The sequence below is a fragment of the Oxyura jamaicensis genome, chromosome Z (assembly GCF_011077185.1).
Source record: "Oxyura jamaicensis isolate SHBP4307 breed ruddy duck chromosome Z, BPBGC_Ojam_1.0, whole genome shotgun sequence".
In the NCBI taxonomy this organism is placed as follows: domain Eukaryota; kingdom Metazoa; phylum Chordata; class Aves; order Anseriformes; family Anatidae; genus Oxyura; species Oxyura jamaicensis.
In genome coordinates this window covers 3,120,193-3,138,798 of record NC_048926.1, presented here as the reverse complement: position 1 = coordinate 3,138,798, position 18,606 = coordinate 3,120,193, and the positions used below count along the sequence as shown (strand labels likewise).

The 18,606-nt window shown below is 44.2% G+C and overlaps 2 protein-coding genes across 7 annotated transcripts in view; one reads left to right on the top strand and one right to left on the bottom strand.

Annotated features, from left to right (window-relative positions):
- The window catches only part of KATNAL2 (katanin catalytic subunit A1 like 2), a 31,044-nt gene extending 27,208 nt beyond the window's left edge, over positions 1-3,836 (top strand). For all 5 annotated transcript variants that reach the window (XM_035310673.1, XM_035310675.1, XM_035310677.1 and 2 more), the window contains 3 exons: positions 1,768-1,930; positions 2,980-3,082; positions 3,393-3,836. In XM_035310673.1, the coding sequence (XP_035166564.1) occupies positions 1,768-1,930; positions 2,980-3,082; positions 3,393-3,532 (406 nt within the window). In that variant the 3' untranslated portion in view covers positions 3,533-3,836. The remainder of the gene's footprint in view (positions 1-1,767; positions 1,931-2,979; positions 3,083-3,392) is intronic.
- Positions 3,837-4,711: 875 nt separating this feature from the next.
- HDHD2 (haloacid dehalogenase like hydrolase domain containing 2) overlaps positions 4,712-18,606 on the bottom strand; it is a 14,191-nt gene continuing 296 nt past the window's right edge. The window contains exons 2-7 of one of the 2 annotated variants that reach the window (XM_035310688.1): positions 16,477-16,582; positions 13,754-13,962; positions 11,059-11,143; positions 7,929-8,145; positions 7,365-7,428; positions 4,712-6,388 (exon numbers count right to left, since the gene is read on the bottom strand). In XM_035310688.1, the coding sequence (XP_035166579.1) occupies positions 6,285-6,388; positions 7,365-7,428; positions 7,929-8,145; positions 11,059-11,143; positions 13,754-13,962; positions 16,477-16,577 (780 nt within the window). In that variant the 5' untranslated portion in view covers positions 16,578-16,582 and the 3' untranslated portion in view covers positions 4,712-6,284. The remainder of the gene's footprint in view (positions 6,389-7,364; positions 7,429-7,928; positions 8,146-11,058; positions 11,144-13,753; positions 13,963-16,476; positions 16,583-18,606) is intronic. The other variant, XM_035310689.1, reaches the window with a different exon arrangement.

Genomic DNA, 18,606 nt, shown 5'->3' with positions numbered 1-18,606 from the left:
CTTAAGCAGCCTGAAATCTCCGTAATGGTATCAATATCCCAACAGCCATTGATTAGCAAAGCTGTGGTATTTACATCGCAGTCCTTGATTAGAAGTACTGGGAAGGATCTGAGTGAATTCCTGTTGGCATGGATGATCCTATCGATCATCCTGAGCCATTGACTCAGCTCCCCAAAACTGAGGGGTCTTTTCTGGGGACAGGGGCACATCTGATCCCACTGAGCTGAGTGACAGCACCTACTTGGGAGGCCATTTTTCCTTTTCTTACGTTGTGAGCCAGAAGAAGATACTCTTAAAAATAAAAACAAGTCACCAAAGGTGACAGAAATAAGCTTTGTTGGTGTGCTCCAGGTCTGTCCTCAGCTGGCAGTCAGTTGCCTGTAAATTCAAGAGGGGTTTTATATAAGAAGTATTGCTTGTATGTTGACTTTGCTGGCAAGAGGATTTCACCCAAGAAATCATCAAAGGTAGAGGCAGGTTTAAGCGTACCTACACTGCAGGCGCAGTCCTCCAGCAGCTGGCTCCTTCTGCTCAGCTGACAGGGGTGGAAATGGTGCTTAGGGCTCCTTTTTTTTCCTCTCTTCACAAGACACATTGCAGGGAGCTGCTCCTCGATGAGAGTTTCTTGGCAGGCATGGGGAACTAAATTTTAAACTGAAATAACAATTCAGTGTCTGGATGGGGCCACTAGAGAAAGATTGGTACTGCATTTGGAACGATAATAGCTCAGAGCAGCTCCTGGAAGATCCTGGAGACTTATGAGTAAATACTTTGTAGCTGCTATTTCTTCTTGAAAATTGTATGGATGATTGGGGTACCTGTAGATTGTTCCCATTATACGAGTAACAAGAGATGAACCAGAGTAGAAATTTGTGTTCAGTTATGCCACTAACTGTTAGATGCAGACAGCTGAAGAGCACTTGGGAGAAGGCTAGATTAAATAACCCACTTGGATGTGCATCTGTGGAGCTGGCATGCCAGGCGTACCAGGACTCCTGCAACCTGACAGCATCTCTGGTGCTGTCTAGAAAGACTTCATCTAGGTGGTCACAAAATGCTTTGGGAAAGGAACAGATTTTTTTTTTTTTTTTCTTTCGGGCTTCATTTGTGCATCACAGACAAGTAAAAATGAGGAGTATTCTCAGTCTTTTACATATATATATTTTGGTATTGTTTTTGCCAAACACCTTATCAGAGCTGATATCAACAGAGGTGTTGGCTCATAGGCACATTGATCCAGCCTGTTCATCTTTCACATGCTCCTTTTTACAAGGACACTGTCCTGATGTATGATACATAATCTGCATTGCAGGAGCAGCCTCAGATCAAGCTCCCGTTCTGCCATAAACATGGTCCTTGCATCCCAGATTGAAAGTGTGTGCTTCTGTCTATATTTTAAGCATCCCTTACAAAGCAGCAGTTAATTAGTCCTGACATATTAACCCAGACAGACAATTTGCAGTGTCTCCTGAACAGCAAAGGTTGAAAGGGAGAGGTTATTACTGACAGGACATGCCGCACAGAAGGTAGGGGCAACTTCAAGTTACAACTTAAAAGTTGTTGTTAAGCCTGGTTGTCACAAGTCAGTGTATTGCTAACACAGCGAACAGGAATACAATTGGTAACTAATCTGTTTTTTCAAAACTAGGTTGGCACAGCGACAGGTGGGGTTGAAAATTGTCCGTTCCTTGCAGTGCGGAGCTTCCTGTGAAAAGTGTCTCTGCAAAGAGATGCATTGAAATAATTCCTCTTCTGCTTTGCTTGCAGGGAGTTGGATTCTGCCATGCTGCGGCGGCTAGAGAAGCGGATTTTGGTCGACCTTCCAAGTAAAGAGGCGCGGCAGGCGATGATCCAGCACTGGCTGCCCCCTCTGAGCCACAGCGGAGGAGTGGAGCTGAGAACAGACCTGGACTACAGCTTGCTGGGCCAGGTGAGACAGCACTGCAGCAGCTTGGGGACTTTCAGAGTGGGAAACATAAGCAAGAGTGACATGTCCTATTGACAGCGATAGGATTGTGTCATGGGGGAAGACGTCCAGGGCAGAGGGTAGGGACAGCACCTCTCTGTATGCAGCAATCACAAAGTACAGAGCTAGGGGAAGGACCTCGGGTCTGCCTGAGGCCAGCCAGAAATTAGAGGCAGGGCTGAGTGTTTTGCGGGTATATACCTGGCTGTGGAAATCACTTGCAAAATCATGTTTTCTGATCCTCTCTGTTGGGCCAATTTTTCAGCCTTAAATACAGGGAGACTTACAGCAATAGTATGTTCTCTCACTCTTCTCACCGGGCTGGGAGCACTTCCAATTCACTGGGGTAATGAACAATTAATTGGGTAGGGAAGGTTTGTCACAGCTCCACTGCAGCAGGAGAAAACAGCTTTCAGACAAGGGTGAGATTCACTAGGAAATCAGGCTTGCTTTATTTAGCCCTTTGTCACATCCTAAATTCTTTGGAAATATCTACAGCTTGCCCAGTTGTTTCTTTTTATGTCTGTTCAGAGACGATTCCACCCAGTTTTTGTTTTATAAATGAGGAAACGTAGTTACTTTATTAACAGGAAAGCCGGAAACAGACACAGAAAGGTGAGTTTTAGTTGACCTACAGAAAATTGTCATTAGAAAGAAAATGCTCGGTATTTCCCTTGCAGCTGAAAAGTACTGTGGGCATTCAAAGCTAGAGCAAACAGTAATGCTGGTGTGGGGAAGGGATGTGTAGGAGGGTGTATATATATGTACATACATACATACGTACGTATTTATCTAAACATACATGATGTGTGCCAGGAGTCAGACTCAAGGACCCCTGTGGGTCCCTTCCAACTCTGGATAGCCTGATTCTATATTCTGTGATATATTTCTGACAACAATATAATTTGCAGATATTTATAAAAATACAAATAAAATATATACGCTTGTAAATGCCATTGTCGTCTGATTTGTAAAGCTGTAAGCTGCAACTTATCATTCTGGTTCTGTCCCAGGAAACTGATGGGTACTCTGGTTCAGACATTAAACTCGTGTGCAAGGAAGCAGCCATGAGACCAGTGAGGAAAATCTTCGATGCACTTGAAAACCATCAGCAAGGTAACCACAGCTTTGATCAGAGAATCTGATCTGGGAAATGCTCATCTACTGCTCCAACTCTAGAAATTGCATTAACCCCAGCAGGTGGAGCTCTATTATCTGCTTAGAGAAGTTTTAATCTCCATTTCTAAAACATTTACCACAGCTAATGTTTCTGAAAATTACCCCTTTTTTATGTCAGTATCTGTGCATAAATGTTAATTTTTTATCTCACTAGGTTCATTCTGCTGTTTTTATACCGTACGTCATATTTTAGACTTAAAAGAATGTCTTTTGATAGTAATAATGGTATTTGATCTATTTTCTCTAGGTAACAGTAACTTGCCTGTGATCCGACTGGACACAATCACAACAGCAGACTTCCTGGATGTGATTGCCCATACCAAGCCCTCGGCAAAGAAGCTGAGCCAGAAGTACACAGCTTGGCAGAGAGAGTTTGAGTCAGTTTGAAGAGAAAAATCCTAAAAGACTGAGAACTTCAAGGACTTTTGCTATCCAAAATGGCATCTGTGTCATCTCCAAAGGACTGAATGGTGAAGGAAGTGCTGTTGTTTTGGGGAAAGAATGCTGTGAGAAATGTTGGGTGGAAATCTTTACTTGGAATATACAGTGGGGGAGGGAGGCTTGTTTTTATTAGCCATTTTCAATAACTGTTCAAAAATATTCTTTACAGAATTAATGTAATGGCAGAATGGCAGTTGCTATGTAATGAAAACACCAGCCTTAACTTTATACATAAAGACTTAAAGCTTGATTGATTTTTAGTCTTTTTTCATGGTAGTTGTTCACAGGTTTGGAGTACCTGTGCTGGAGCAAAAAGCTCGCTTAGAACAATTAGATGGTTAATGTAATTCTCCCTTTCTGAGACTCACTAAAGCGTCACAATCAGCACAGCTCTACCAACAGAGGCTTGCATGCCTTTTTAATGAAGCAAAAGTGATTGCTTTCAATGAAATTCAGTTTAATAGTGCCTGGTAAACTTTGACGTTTTCATCTGGTTTGGGTTGGAAGAGACCTTAAAGATGATCTTGATGTGCCAAACACATTACTTTCCAGTTGGTCTGGGACATTTCCAAGGTGGAGAGTGCAAGGGATCAGAAGAATTTGGAATCATTATAGAAAATCAGCATCATCTAGGGTAATGTGGCTAGAAACTGGATTGCTGGTAACCCACTGGTTTGCAGCCAGTCATGAAATGTGAGGTGAGTCACATAAAAAAGGCGAGTCTGTGCAGTGCTGCAGTAAGTATTACCCAAGTCAGAGACTTTTCTGCTGATAATCATGGCCAGGTAACCAGTCAGTTGCCTGTCAAGCTTTTTAATGGAAATTCTAAGTCATTTTTTCAGGCCTTTGGGTCTTATCACTGTCCCCCTCTTACCTTCCCCCCTACATGGTTTTCTGTGTCACTGCTTTAAGTGCCACGATGCTCTCCAGCATGCTCCTGGACCTCTGGAGAAGTGACAGTCTCCTTTTGTTCTAGCATTGTATTGTCTCACACTGTCAGGAGTCTTTATGGGAAATACCTCACAGGATTTTACTTAGAGATTTCTCACTTCCCTAACCTGACTCTGACTACAGGCCAAAAACCTCCTGTATGTACTCCAGGCAACAAACACAGATTCAGAGTTGTTGGCAGAACATTAGATGAGTGATTTTATTCAGAACAGTAGGTTACAATTTATGATGGCACCTAAGATAAGGCCTCCAGCTATCATGTATTTGTTTGTTTGTTTGTTTTTACCAATGGTACATTTGGCAGAGACATTAGCCTCTCAGTGCTGCTTTCTTCCTGGGTGATGTGGGTGTTCGCATATGTAGGGGGTGTCCAGCAGTAGCTTTGATTTCATTATACAGCATGCAACACAAACAGTATCTAAAGATGGCTTTTGTTCCTAGGGGGGAGTGTATTCTCCCACTTGTACTGCAGAGCTCCCTCAGGCCGCACGTTCTGTCTCTGACAGAGATTAAATCTAAAGGTAAGTAACTACCCACCAACTGAGACTGCAGACAGACCACCTTTCATTTCAGGAGAGCTTCCCCTTCATTCATCACAATGATTTTTCTTAACAAATAAGGAGCAAGGCTCATTAACACAAAACTATATTTTCAATAAGGTTAATACTCCAGTACTGTATAATTACAATCTAATAATTTAAGACTCACGAGCATTGTAAAACAACTGTAAAGGACTTTGATTATTACAGTTTGCAAATGGACCAGAAAAGCTATTTACCATCATTACGAAGTTGGTTCATATTGGTAGGTTTAGCACATAGGAGAAGCAATGCATACTACACAATTAAATCTCATTTTACAGCTCTGCTAACCAACTGTGTAAGAACTGGAATCTGTCCCCATGGCTTGCGAAGGATTTTTCCCATAACATTAGAAAGAAAAAAAAAAACAACAATGGTGAAGTTCTGCAACTGTAGCATTAATAGGACCCTGCTGAAGTCTAACTTAAAAAAATCAGTCTCTAAGGCATTTAATGGCAGATTTTTGTTTGTGTACCATTCTTTTTAATAACAGTATCTAATTAAAACATCTGTAAAATGGTGACAGTTTTAATTTTATGTAAAATTTGAAAAACAAAAAACAGGATCTGCTCTAATGAGAGGAAAGATGCTAACAGTAGTTATTATTAACAATGGTAATATTTTAACTTAAAAGTCAATTCTAGAACTGATAATTGCTGCCTTTAAATTAGAGCAGAGACATACTTGGTGAAATTGCTACAGTCTAATGCCCTGTTAGTCTTCGCAGTTTACTTACTTGAGTATTTCCAGTGAATTTTACAGTTTAGCTTATTCAGCAGAAGAACTCAACACCTTTCCGAGTGGGCTTTCTTCATCAGCCATTTCCTGAAACCTGAAAATAAACAGAACTCTCTGCCACGCTCCCTGTATCATGCATGAAAGCAGCTGTGTTGTAGCTCTTCTGGTGCTGGGTATCCAAGCAGGGTATCTTACCTGCCGAGCATCTAAAATCCCTAATCACATCCTCATGAAACTACTACTGGAAAAGGGCCTTGCTCTGACTGCACTGGGGCCACGTGCCAATGCTCTTCCCTTTCCCAACTCAAAGGGAAGGAGTTGAGGGCTAGGTTTCTGATCCAATGCATGCACTGATCCTGTGACCTTAATTTGTGACACAAGAGTAAAGGAAATTATGAAGTATCCGCTTCTTCAAAATATTCCATTTCTCATAGCATATGGTCTAGGATATGTTCCACTGCCTCTGGGAAACTCTCACAGGTTAAATAAGGAGCTGGATTGATTTTGTCTTCATCTCCTGGTCGATATTTACCTGTAACAAATGAACAAAGAGGTGCATTTACCAAGCTCCTTGGGCCATCCTTATTTTCCCTTTGAAAACAGCAGCCTTCTGGGGTCAGTAACAGCTAGACACAGGATGCCCATCTGCTGTTCTCCTACAGCAAACATCTCATGAGTCTTCTCCGAACAAACACTGAACTTTACTGAAGGTTCACAGAGGTGCTTATGCACTGGTTTCAATCTGCTGTGCTATACTGGCGCTATTCTCTCACTGATTACTCAGCACTGTAAGTTCTTGAAATGATAATGCTATCATCTTCCCTTCTGATTTGTATGAGAAAAAGCAGGATTACTTGCTTTCATTTTTAACATATTGGACTGTGTGGCATGAGCCCCTCAGAAAGAGGTGGTTCTATCACAGTATCAGTAACATTCATGATACCTGTAGGCTGCTCAAGGTTCCACTTTAGGTAATTACCCATGTAATTACTAGGGAATGTCATCAAACTTCCTGAATGAGCAGAGGTTACATTGATATGGCCAATCTTGGCAATCTAAGATGTCACAATAACAGTTCTCTGGATTCTTTGACTAGTGCCCAGGATTTTAGAGTCACTGAAAAAGATTCACATCTATGTGTTCAGCCACTCCCACCCATCACTTCATAACGTCCTGCGATCAGGTCAGAGTCTGCACTCTAGCCCCGTCGTTGAAACATTAAATATAATCTGGAGCATATCTTGACTTAATTGCAATTTACTGCTTGACAGGCTGTAAAGCTGCAGCAGAGGAAATTTATCTGCTGAATTCACCCCAAAAGGAGTTGCTCCATAATGCCTTCACAGCAGATCCTTGGTGTACCGAACCGCAGGGATGGCAGACCTCTAAAAATGCCTAGGGGCTAGACCCAGGCCCTTCTGCTTTGGGCACGCGGGCTGCCAGTGCTCAGGACAAGGTCAGGGAATCCAACACTGTCCCCAGAAATGACCGCACCATCGAGTACTTACCTGTCCTTACCAAAATCCCACGCATGCCTGCATCCTGCGCCCCGCCAACATCATCCCTGCAGTCCTGTGGCAGAACGGGAGATCATTTGTGGTCAGAGACATGTTAACGACTGGCTCGTAACATTCTCTGCCTTGCACATCACTGACCAGCCATTTAAAAGCAGCTGCACCGAGTCAAATCCCTTAGCAACCTATTAGGCAAACTGTCACAGGAATGGTTTGCTATGTGCTGTTGCCTAATCAAATAGGGAGACCTAATCAATGCAGGAACCGAGCTATTAAGTCACTGGGTGATTTTAGAAGGGACATCAGAGACACTTCATTAGCAGGAGCTAATTGTCAGCAGACTTGCCGTGCCCTCAGGCAGGATGCTTAGGGCTTCTCCAGAAATAACTGAAGTGAGAGAACTAACCTCATGGACTATACTCATGCAAGTTTTGATGTTTCAGTTTTCACCCTTCATTTAATCACAAAGCTTTTAGAAAGATCGGTTCACGGCACCTGGGAGGTAGCTACACACACTACGCTAGCAGGCAGGTGACAAGGTATTTGGTCTCCACGTACATCACCAATCATGACAGCCTCCTCCGGGGCACAGCTGGTCCCTCGTAGAGCTTCTAGGAAGAAAGTTTTCTCTGGCTTCCCCACCACTGTTGCTTTGGTGTCTGTTGCATATTCCAGCCCAGTTACAAAAGGTCCAGGTCCCAGAGCCAAGCCATTTTTTTTCTTGAAATACCGTGCTTTATGTATAGCTATAAGAGGAGCGCCATCCAAAATCAGCCTAAAGGGTGAATGAAGAAGAAAACACACAACTTATAGTAAAGATACTTACAGCTGAAGGCACAATCCTGCTTTTAAGTTGATGACAAAACTTTCATAGAGACCCAAATTATAATGGCTATTTCATAAAGCTAGCATTCATGTGGAGAGTTAAGTTCCTTCCTTTAAGGAGAGTTAAGTTCCTTCCTTTCTTATGCCCAGAGAGAACTAATAAAAAATTCCTGCAAAGAAAGGAGTTACTATCTTGAGGATTTTAACAGATAACTTTTAAAAATACTCTTTCTCTAATGCAATTAGGTTCATCACTCTAAGCATCCTCACCTTTTGCTAAGGCCAACATCCTAACCTTAGGACCCATCTGATTTTCCCATGCAAATATTTTAAAGCATATTAGCCAAAGGTAGTGACCGTAGCTGGCAGATGGATGGCCACAGCCTTAATCTCCTTGCCCGGACCGCAGACACGGCTGTGCTTTCAGGATGCTGCTGCAGGAATCCTACAGTGCAAGCAGTCGGCCCAGCAGCTCTTAGGGTTGCTGCTATCTCCTCTAACAGCCAAACAGCTACGTATTTCCAGCACAGATGGGTGTTCAGGTGAATCCTGAGTAGAAGGTGGATCATTTTACCTAAAGTTTGTATCTTAATGTTGGAGGAATTGCAACAAGTTACATGAAGAGGCACACAGATATCGGGCACATTCACATTCCTGCCTGCCAGCTGGCCTACCAATTATAAACCCACAGAACATGGGACTGTCTGGAGTGGGTGGGAAAATCACAGAATCACAGAACTGGAAGGGCAGACATAACTAGGAAACCACTGTTTCTCCACCAATCTCAATCAGCTTCTGAGCCTCACTACCCTGTCAGTCCTGCCAATTCGTTTCATGCCTGCTTGAGGGCTCTCTCTAACCTTTGCCTTGTCAAACCTTTGTGGCAGGGAGTGTCTCATTAGCACACAGTGCCTGGATCAATGGGGCCGTGACAACAGCGTAATAAAGAGAAGTTGAAGACAGCTTGCTTTCACAGATTCTGGACCTAGTCCCTCAGAATCTTTGATTCTTCCATTTCTGCTGCCTGCCTGGTAGACTTTGAGGCAACACAGCAGCTACCTGTTCTGTAGCAAAGGGAAATGTGCATGGCAGCAGCTGGGGCTGAGGAATCCTCCTGGTACAACCAAGCACAGCAACATTACCGCAGTCTTCCCCCTCCCCAGCCTCAGGTTCAGTAAAAGCCCTCCAGAAAGCATCCATAAAAGCTGAGGTAGTGACTGCCAAACGCCTCCCGCTGGATTTTACGGCACCTTCTTCAGGTACTGCAGACAACTCAAGTCTTTATCACAACAGGTAGAACTGTAACAAGCACAGCAGAAACAGCCAGGCTGGGGGACAAAAGGGAACCACTGGCAGTTACCTTCAGAGCAGAAAGGCAGCTTTCTTTTCTCCTCAGCTCTGCCTGATTTACAAAACAAAAAAGCCCTTAAGAAAATAAAATATTGCTTGGGGCCTTCACTGCCTTTCTGGAGCTCTGATGTGGCTCTGCTCGCAGAGGCTGGCTCGGGTTAGCTGCTTGCTCCTTGGGAACTGCCTGTTCTTTTCCACGTGTCTGCAGAGCAGCCTGGGTACTCTCGGCAATACAGAAATGACAATATTTCATTTCACTTAATTATCACAAAATATTTCTATTGGATCAATGCATTTCAAAGCAAGCTCCATAACAAGAGAGCTGGCATGTGTATCTCCAAGCAGCCAGATATGTTCACGGTGGGAAGATGCCTCTAGGACACAGAAGAATTTAATTTGACAGCGACACTACAACCACTTACATTCAGCAGTTTACAGGAAAGATCTCACCTGAGAGAATTATTGTAAATGTGACATCAAACTCCCACATATATGAAAACAGAAATTTAGTCTCAGCCATTCCAAATGGTGCCTAGAGAAGGGCCTCACTCCATGTATGTGGTTTTGGGTTAGAGTTACCTAGCCTGATGTTGGGTTTCAACCAAGTAGTTGCCTAACAGGGAATTAGTCAGCCTGAGCTCTCCACTGTCAATGGAAAGGAAAAGGCACATCTAGGGCACGGCTCATCTGTACCATTCCAAGCACTAGTAGGGGGAAAATGAATGACGCCTGATAAGCAGCTCCCCGCTCCCTCAGGAGCCCAGGTCACCAGCTCAGATACAGACATCTGCACTGTAGGTATCTGCATTTAATCAGGTTCACCTTAACGTTCTGCAATGAGCACTGCAAATCCCAGGGGACTTAATTAGCTGGGTAGTAAAGGACAAGGCATATGGACACAACATACGGCGCGAGAAGAGAACATGGCCAGTTAATGCTTCCTTTAGAGCAAACAGGACTGACACCAGCAGCACGATGCATGGCCTCGCACCACTGCACGCACCACTGCGTCCTGCCTCGTGATCAGTCCCTGACAGCTGACACCTGACTCACTCAGTTGGCAGACAGTGCTCTGGATATAACACAGACCAGATGAGGTCCGTAGCCCAGCATCCTGTAACGGCCGCGCCTGAAGACAAGATGCTTCAGAAACAATTGCATTTCCTTCCCTCTAAGCTGCGGGCCATGAAGAGTCAGCTCTGAACACAGCAGCACTTTCCTCTTGAAGCGCTGCTAACTCGTTTCCCCTTGATGACAACTGCAGCTGCACTTTGGTAGGTTGTTTGCAGACTGAAAGCTATGAAACCTGGGGCCAGACTGCCTGAAGTTCATGGTTAAGGCCCCAAATCCACAAAGGTTCTCTCAGACACGGGGGAAGACACCACCATCCTCACTACGTAATGGCGATGCTGCTACCAGCCTCTTCTCCCCATATGGAAGGGTTTCCTTGCACTGTGGGGACACAGCACGAGACAGGCACCTTTCAAAAGGCCATGAGGAGAGGCTGACTTACCGAAAGGCTTTATTCATCATCTCGTAGTGGAAGTGCTCAGGAGCCAGTCCTACGACCACTGCGTTGGGGTCCTCAGTGGCTATCCCTGGAAAATCAAAACATGGTATCAATGGTTATTCTGACTGAAGCAAATCTTGTTCACACTTAGCAACACACAGTCAGCAAGTACAACAAGTGCCATTAATCACTTTACAGCAAAAACAAGCATTTTCTCACACAGATACATCTTGTAGAAGAGTTTTATCCATTTTAGAAATGAGGAAAATCTCTGTGGAAAAGGTGTTGATGTACACAGACTGCCATCCTTCACAAAGCACGCATCTCTGTGTCTGGGCGGTCAGTGATTGTCTAGCAGCGGTTCTCCCACTGCCTGCAGTGAAATGCAGACTACAAACCAGTTTTTTCACTGAACAACTTTTTGTGAGTATCTCTCTCTCTCCACGTACATTCATGGGCTTTGCAAGACACTAAAGCAGGAACATTAGTGAGTTCCACCCAGTTCTCTCACTTCCCTCTGGTCACTTAGGATACAATGCCTGACTGTTGTTCTACTCTGGTTATGGTGGCAAAGATGGTGTTGCAGCACGGCCTAGAAGTTGTCTCACCAGGTTAGTTTTGTCTCTTCGGGAAGGTCTGTTTGTAACGCAGGCTAGTCCTCTTGAGAACAGCCTGCACTTCCTGCATCCCTCACTGCTCTGGGGGAGCACAATTGTTTTACACAGAAGTGTCTCCTCTGAAGGAATTAGATATAACCCTAAAAAGCTTGTGAAGAACTAAACCAGCAATGGAAGAGCATCTACAGAGTAGTATCTACAGGAGAAACTTAACCTGCTCTAAATAAATCTCTCTTACTCTTTTAACAGCTGCACTTCTGCTAACACTTTTGGTCTGCCTTCACACAGCATAGCCCCTGCACCTTTACTTTGACAGCTAAAGCTCCTGGATCCCCAGAGTATGTCATCACAGCCTCCTGGCTGATGTCTTATGCCACATGGCCTTCAGTTAGCTCAGACAGCAAAATGTTGCATGCAGAGATGTCACGGGGATTTGTGACACCACCCGAAAGCATCTGAGTCCATTAACCATGAATGGATTACATTCATCCATCTGTGACCAACTTTACAGAGAGATTATCCAAGAATAATTCAATAGCAGTTACTAACAGGAATTTAAAACATTCTCCAGTGTACTTAAATGTTTCAAGAGCAGCACTGAGAGAATCTGAGCCAAACTGCTTGCAGAAAAAAGAAACAAAACAATCCATACCAGATCCAAGCAATGCAGAAAACGCCGCCAATGTATTCCTCTGATATCTCTGTCTTTGGTATTTTACACAGAATTAACATCAGCTACTGTGAATCTGATGGAAATATCCCAAACACATAGAGATTAAACTGATTTAACTTCAGTGAAATCAGCTGCTGCCTCAGCTGTTTCTGACACAAGAAAGCCTTCCTGAGAACACAAGCACAGAATATTGCTGGGGACCTGTTTCTCTGGATACAATGTCAGCAGGAACAGATTATCAGGTGTTATGGCTTTCACAGCCCACAGAGGCTTTTCTTGAACACCTATCTGTCTCAAGATTACTGAATAGAGCATGGCACTAAAATTTAACAGGAAACGTTAAATTTTATGCATGTCTTGCTCCTAGCAAGAGTAGAACCTACTTAAATTAACACAACAGTGAGGATTTCAGATCATAAGGCAAGGGGCAGGGAGCAGCAGCAAGCCAGCCACATTTTCACTGCCTTGATGCTCTAGATGAAAGACTACTTACAACCCAACATACTGATTCCAACTCTGAGCATGTTAGAAGGGTGGATTTCTTCACTACTCCTGAAATGAAGAACAGTTAAGTTGAGGACTAACTGTCCTACTTTCAGGCACCTGCCTAAGGTGTCCATGGATCACCTTTTCCTCCTCTTATTGCTGTGGGAGGGAAATGGGCGCATCTGAAAGGAAAGCAGCTTCTAACTGGGTCTTTAGAGGTGACTATCGGGGGACGTCAAGGTGACAAAGCATCCATTTAGGTGGTACAGTCATGGAGTGAGAGCTAGGTGGTCAATGCAAGGTTTTACAGTTAATCATCATCTATTAAGAAATAAATAGCCTCCCGTGTGTGCCCACACACCAGCTTCTCAGCAACTCGTGTCACTGCTGGCCTAACAATACACACAGGACACTTTGATCACTTTGACATTGAACATTCCCTAAGAAAGATCTCCACAAGACAGTAAGACAAAACATGCTGCAGCAGCATAGGACCAACAACAGACAAGGACTGCTGGAAGGACTAGTTCTTTATGGACATAATCTCTCTACAATAGCTGAGGGAAATCTGGTTTCCAATAAATTGTAACATGCTTACTTTAAAACACTTCAGGATTGGTATGTGCAATAAATCTCCAGTGATCCAGTGATAAATATTACTTTCTACACTGGAAATTAATAAAAAGCATCAAGTTCTTCCTGAATTCCTGCCTGTTCCCACTATTCCTCAAGAAGCTATCACAGCCACAACTTCAAACTGCTTAACGTTACATTTAATAGCAGAAAGGGCCTTTATGACTTGGGAGAGTCCATGATTCAGGCTTCATTGTGGCTAGCAAAATACACGCGTGTCATTCCACAAAATCAGTGTTTCTTTATGCAGTGGTTCAGCACCTTCTCCCATGTTCTCTGAGCACCTTACCTGTGAAGTCAGGCAGGGCCTTTTCGTCCACCAGGAGGAGAGGCCGCACCTGCTTCTGCTCCAGAAGATTTCTGGCTGCTGTCAGAGATGTGAAGATTTCATTTTCAGCAATGTCGAAGCCCAGTTTCGTCAGCCTCTCCAGCAGGTCTCTCTTGCACTCCTTCGTTGTGTTGGTCACAAACCGAATCATTACCGGAGCGCTGCGCAACCTGGTGGACGGAGAGCAAAGACACATTTGCCACAGAGCACTTCATATTTACACACTTCTTATGGCTTCTGGGGACTGAAAGAGGAATGTTTGTCTGAAGGCTGCAGGTGAACAGACTGTGTACATGCTAAACTACTGGTGCCACAGCTCAAAACAAACAAGGCTGTTAGCTTGTATGCGAAATGGAGGGCAATGTGAAACAGATGGCACGAGTTAAAGCTACCTGCAACAAGATCAAGACATCCCTGCTTTGCTTCTACCTGGAAAAGGCTGGAGGAAAATGGTGATTCTAAACTCCGTCCTCACAGCAATATCAAGCACATCTACGATTAATTGCAACTAGATTGAAAAGCTTTTTAATTCAAACAAGGTAATAAATAAGTCAGGCCTGTGTTCTGGACCAACAGCATCCTAAACTAAAATAAATTGATAAAAGCAGCTTGCTGCTAAGTTAACATACAGAATTTATGTGATTTTATGTCAGCTTTTGCAGCCATTTCTCCCTTTCCTCAGGAACAAAGATCCTCACATAAAACCACATTATTGCCCTACCCTGATACTACATACTACCAAACAGCCAAATAATTTTAAGTGACAATTTCAGTGGCATCTCCTTTAATTATTCCCCCACCATCACTTTCTCTGTTGCTATAGAAACAAATATTGGCACCAGGACTGCACGAAGAACATCAGAATGAAGTTGGTCAACGCTGAAGACTTCCTTGCACCTGCCTCTTCTTTTTCATTTATTCTAATATGCAGGAAGATGCACTGACCTTTCACAACTATGAACTTGTATTAAGAAAAAAAAAAAAAAGCCTGTGTTTGTTAATAAAGTTAAACTTATTTCCTTTAACCTCAATACTGAAAGGTAACCCTACAAATGGAATCTATCCATTTGTTCCCTAAGCAAGCTGCAGGCCGATCATTTCAGCTTCTCTTTAGGAAGGACAACGACACTGATTAACAGGAAAGAGCACGAGACAGTATTTGTTTTGAACCTCTAAGCAAAAAGTCCTGGCTGCTCTTTGCAGTGAAATGACATCTTCTCTGCATACCTGTGAGAGTTGGGTGAGGCTGACAAATGGCACCAGATGCTCCCTGCACCTTATCCCTTCCCTAATTCCCTCCCTTGCCAAAACTAGCGCAGAGTCTGCTTGGGCATAGCTCAGTAGGAATCAAGCAGAAGCACAGCACGAGACAGAGAGGAATCAGTGGATTTATAAAATAGTTTATCTTCTCACTCTACAGAAGCCATTTCCTCTGTCCTGCCTGCTGCCTGAGGGTTTGGAGGTGAGCAGAGCCCAGGAGAGATACTGGGTTGTTCTTGATAGCATCACCACTTTACAATAGATCTATAAATACACAGAGCACACAAAAGTATGTACACACACACGGACTTCTGAGAATGCTGACTCTCATCTGGCACAAGTTCTCTCTGCAGCGCAAAACAGCAGGCAGAGAGGATCCAGTGAAGGAATGAGTAATGAAAGAATATCCATCATGTATCAGGTTTTAGTTCCTTGCAATTTTACATCTTTAAAAAATAAATATAGTCACAAAATTATCTGTGAAAAGTAAGGCAGTTTCCTAATACCTCTGAGCTTTCCATCCAAACAACAGCCTAGCTTTATAAAAACGTAAGGAGTCAATACAACTATAGTAAAAATTTCCCGTGCTTAACTCAGACCTATTCCTCTCTCCTGGCTAATTCTTATTGCTTCTCCCTCCTCACCATGACAGCACACATCTCTCTGTGCTTCTTTTCTTCATCCTTTGCAAGATTAATTCTCCAGGGAAACAGCTTCAGAAAAAGAGTACAGAGATCCCTGGGGTCGCACAGCCTACTTTGCTACTGACTGGGTTTGATTAAATCATTTTACTATGTCTCCGTTTCTTTAGATACCCTTTTAATGAGAAGGAAAAGAGGTACTGAACTGTCCTTTTTATGAACACGATGAAATTCCTACAAGAGATGGGCTGCAAATGTTTCTCCAACTAGCAGAAAGAAACTTAAAAAATAATAAAGCAAATGCTTGGCTGAAAGAACACATAAAATGAGGCCTCTCCAAAGGATGCTTTGGTCACCAGGCCACGATGTTCTCCCTGCTATTCCAATTTAGCTCACCACAGGTTTAAGGGCTCAGGCATCTGAGCAGGTTCCTGCAGCTAAACAAAGCACTGGGCATCAGGTGAGCTGAAGCAACTGGAATGGGGTAATTCAGGGTTTTGACGTCTTTCTTTCTGTCTAGAAATGACTTAGAAAGGACCTAGATAGCAACTTAGGAAAGCTGCAGGTGCTCACGTGGTACATGGTGGCATGCCATTGTCTGGGCCCTTTGCTGACTTCTGGTATTGACACAGGTGTAAATGAAAGCAGAATTTGGCCACACAGTTGCTTACCCATACCAGCATAAAAAGGCAGGATCTTCAGGCCCCTTTACTTAAGGAAATGCCTTTGTGCAAGCAGCACCAACACAACCTATCAGAGGAAATCGAAAAAAAGGTAGCTTGCCTTTTAAGAGCTTCCTGCGCGCCTGGCACAGCTGAGTCTTCAACGTGAAGTGTGCCGCTGAGATCCACCAAGACGGCTTTCAGCGCGCGCCGAGCTGCCATCCTTCCTTCCCCAGGGAAAAGGCAGATAAATGAAACAACAGAAAACTGGTTAGCAGACAATGGATAATAAAAATAAGGAACTCAGTTAAGCGCCTCATTTGTGCCAAGCCCGGTATTACTCAGAACATTACTCGTAGTATTAAATGGGCCCCTTTAGACAGAGAAATAAAAGGCAGTGTTTAAAAAAAATACATAATTGATGGGGTGGTATTTTCCCAAAGACGCTATATATGGAAATCAGGTGCTATTTGTTTTTTAAGTGCCTTTATTTGTGCGCGTCAAAAATTCTCTAAACAACTAAGACTGTTGGGAAGAGGATCATTAGGTCTGGTATTGCTGGTTCAAGGCCTCAGCAAGCACATTTCGGCAAGTCCCAGCGACACCGGTGGTGTTGTTCAAGTAAAAATAAATACAATACCACTAAGCAATGATACACGGCTCTGACTATAAAGCTGAAAAAGCTCTGAAAAAGTGGATGCTGTTAATTTTATGTTATTTTATCTGCAGCGATCCAGCCCGCGGCACAATTCAGGTGTCCTAATTTGTGGGCTGTGCAGCGGCTGACTGCCTGCGTGCCAGCGAGGACTTTGCAGACTGCTGCTGGCCTGGAAGTTCTCAGGGCTCCAGGAGACTCGGCACCCAGGGGGGTTACTCCTCCTCTTGCTGAGGGGGCACCTGAGCAGCTTTTCTGTCACACAAATGGGTGCAAGAGAGTTGGCCTCAAACAGAAGCCAGCCCTCGAAGTCTAAAGGCACAGGGGAGGAAAACAGCGAGGTTACATGCAAATCACCTGGCTAAAAGTTGTCTTCAGAAACCACTGTTTTATAGGTGTGTTGGAAGTGCTGTATATTTTTTCCACAAGCAAGTTTTCTGAACCTTCCTGAGCAAACATCCAACACAGAAGCTTTTTTCCTGCACAGTAACAACCATCCCATCTGCCATCACTGCACGTCCTTCTGATTTTCTGTTGGGCTGTTGTGGTTACAGGCACAACACGTAGCACGTATGCACTTTTTAAAACACTTAAAATAGCACCACGACCGGAGCTTGCCTTACTACGTTTGATTTTCCATCATGATACTTTTATCTTTGCAGATGGATTTATCAGCGATCAAGACCACATGAACTTGATGTCTAAGGTACAAGACACACGCACAGAACTTTATGAGACGCCACCTTTGTTATTCCTGCCAGTTCCCCACAGTAAGAAAAAAAAAAATGCTTATTTTATAGTACGCTTGTTGCTACACAGGCCAAGGTTACGTATCAATGATAAGCTGCCGACACAACTCCTACAGGAGTGTCATCGGTTCCACGGGAAGAGGGCCTGTTCTGGGAGCGAAATGCTTGTGCAGGTGAAGTGCGTGAACGGCGCTGAATTTCACAGTATCAAAGAATGGCTGAGGTGGGAAGGGACCTCTGAAGGCCATCGGGTCCAACCCTGTGCCCAGCAGGGTCACCCAGCGCATGTTACACAGGACGGCACCCAGGAGGGTTTGGGCTATCTCCAGAGCAGGAGGCCCCGCAGCCTCCCTGCGCAGCCTGTCCTGGTTCGGTGTCCCCTCACAGCACAGAGGTGCCCCCTCATGTTGAGCCAGAACCTCCTGGGCTTCACTTTCCTAGGATCACGGAACCATTAAGGTTGGAAAAGACCTCCAAGGCCATCTGGTCCAGCCCCCCCCCCCCCCCACTAGTTTGTGCCTGGCGCCTCTCATCCTGTCACTGGGCACCACTGAAAAGGGACCGGCTCCATCCTCTCCCCTCAGATATTTACACACATTAATGAGTTTTGTTTTGTTTTGTTTTGTTTTTGCACAACTCTGTTACAGTGTTACAACACTGTAACAAAAGAACCCCCCCTCAGGCACTTCAGCCCAGGACAGGGCATTTTGAGGGGTGAGAACATTACAGAGATGGTAGCAGCTGCATGAACCCCATGCCCACCAGTGAGGGCTGCCCCCTTTGGGGTGCCTCCCCTCAGGAGCCCCAGGCAAGGACCATGCCCCCCCCGCCATGTTGCCAAGGGCAG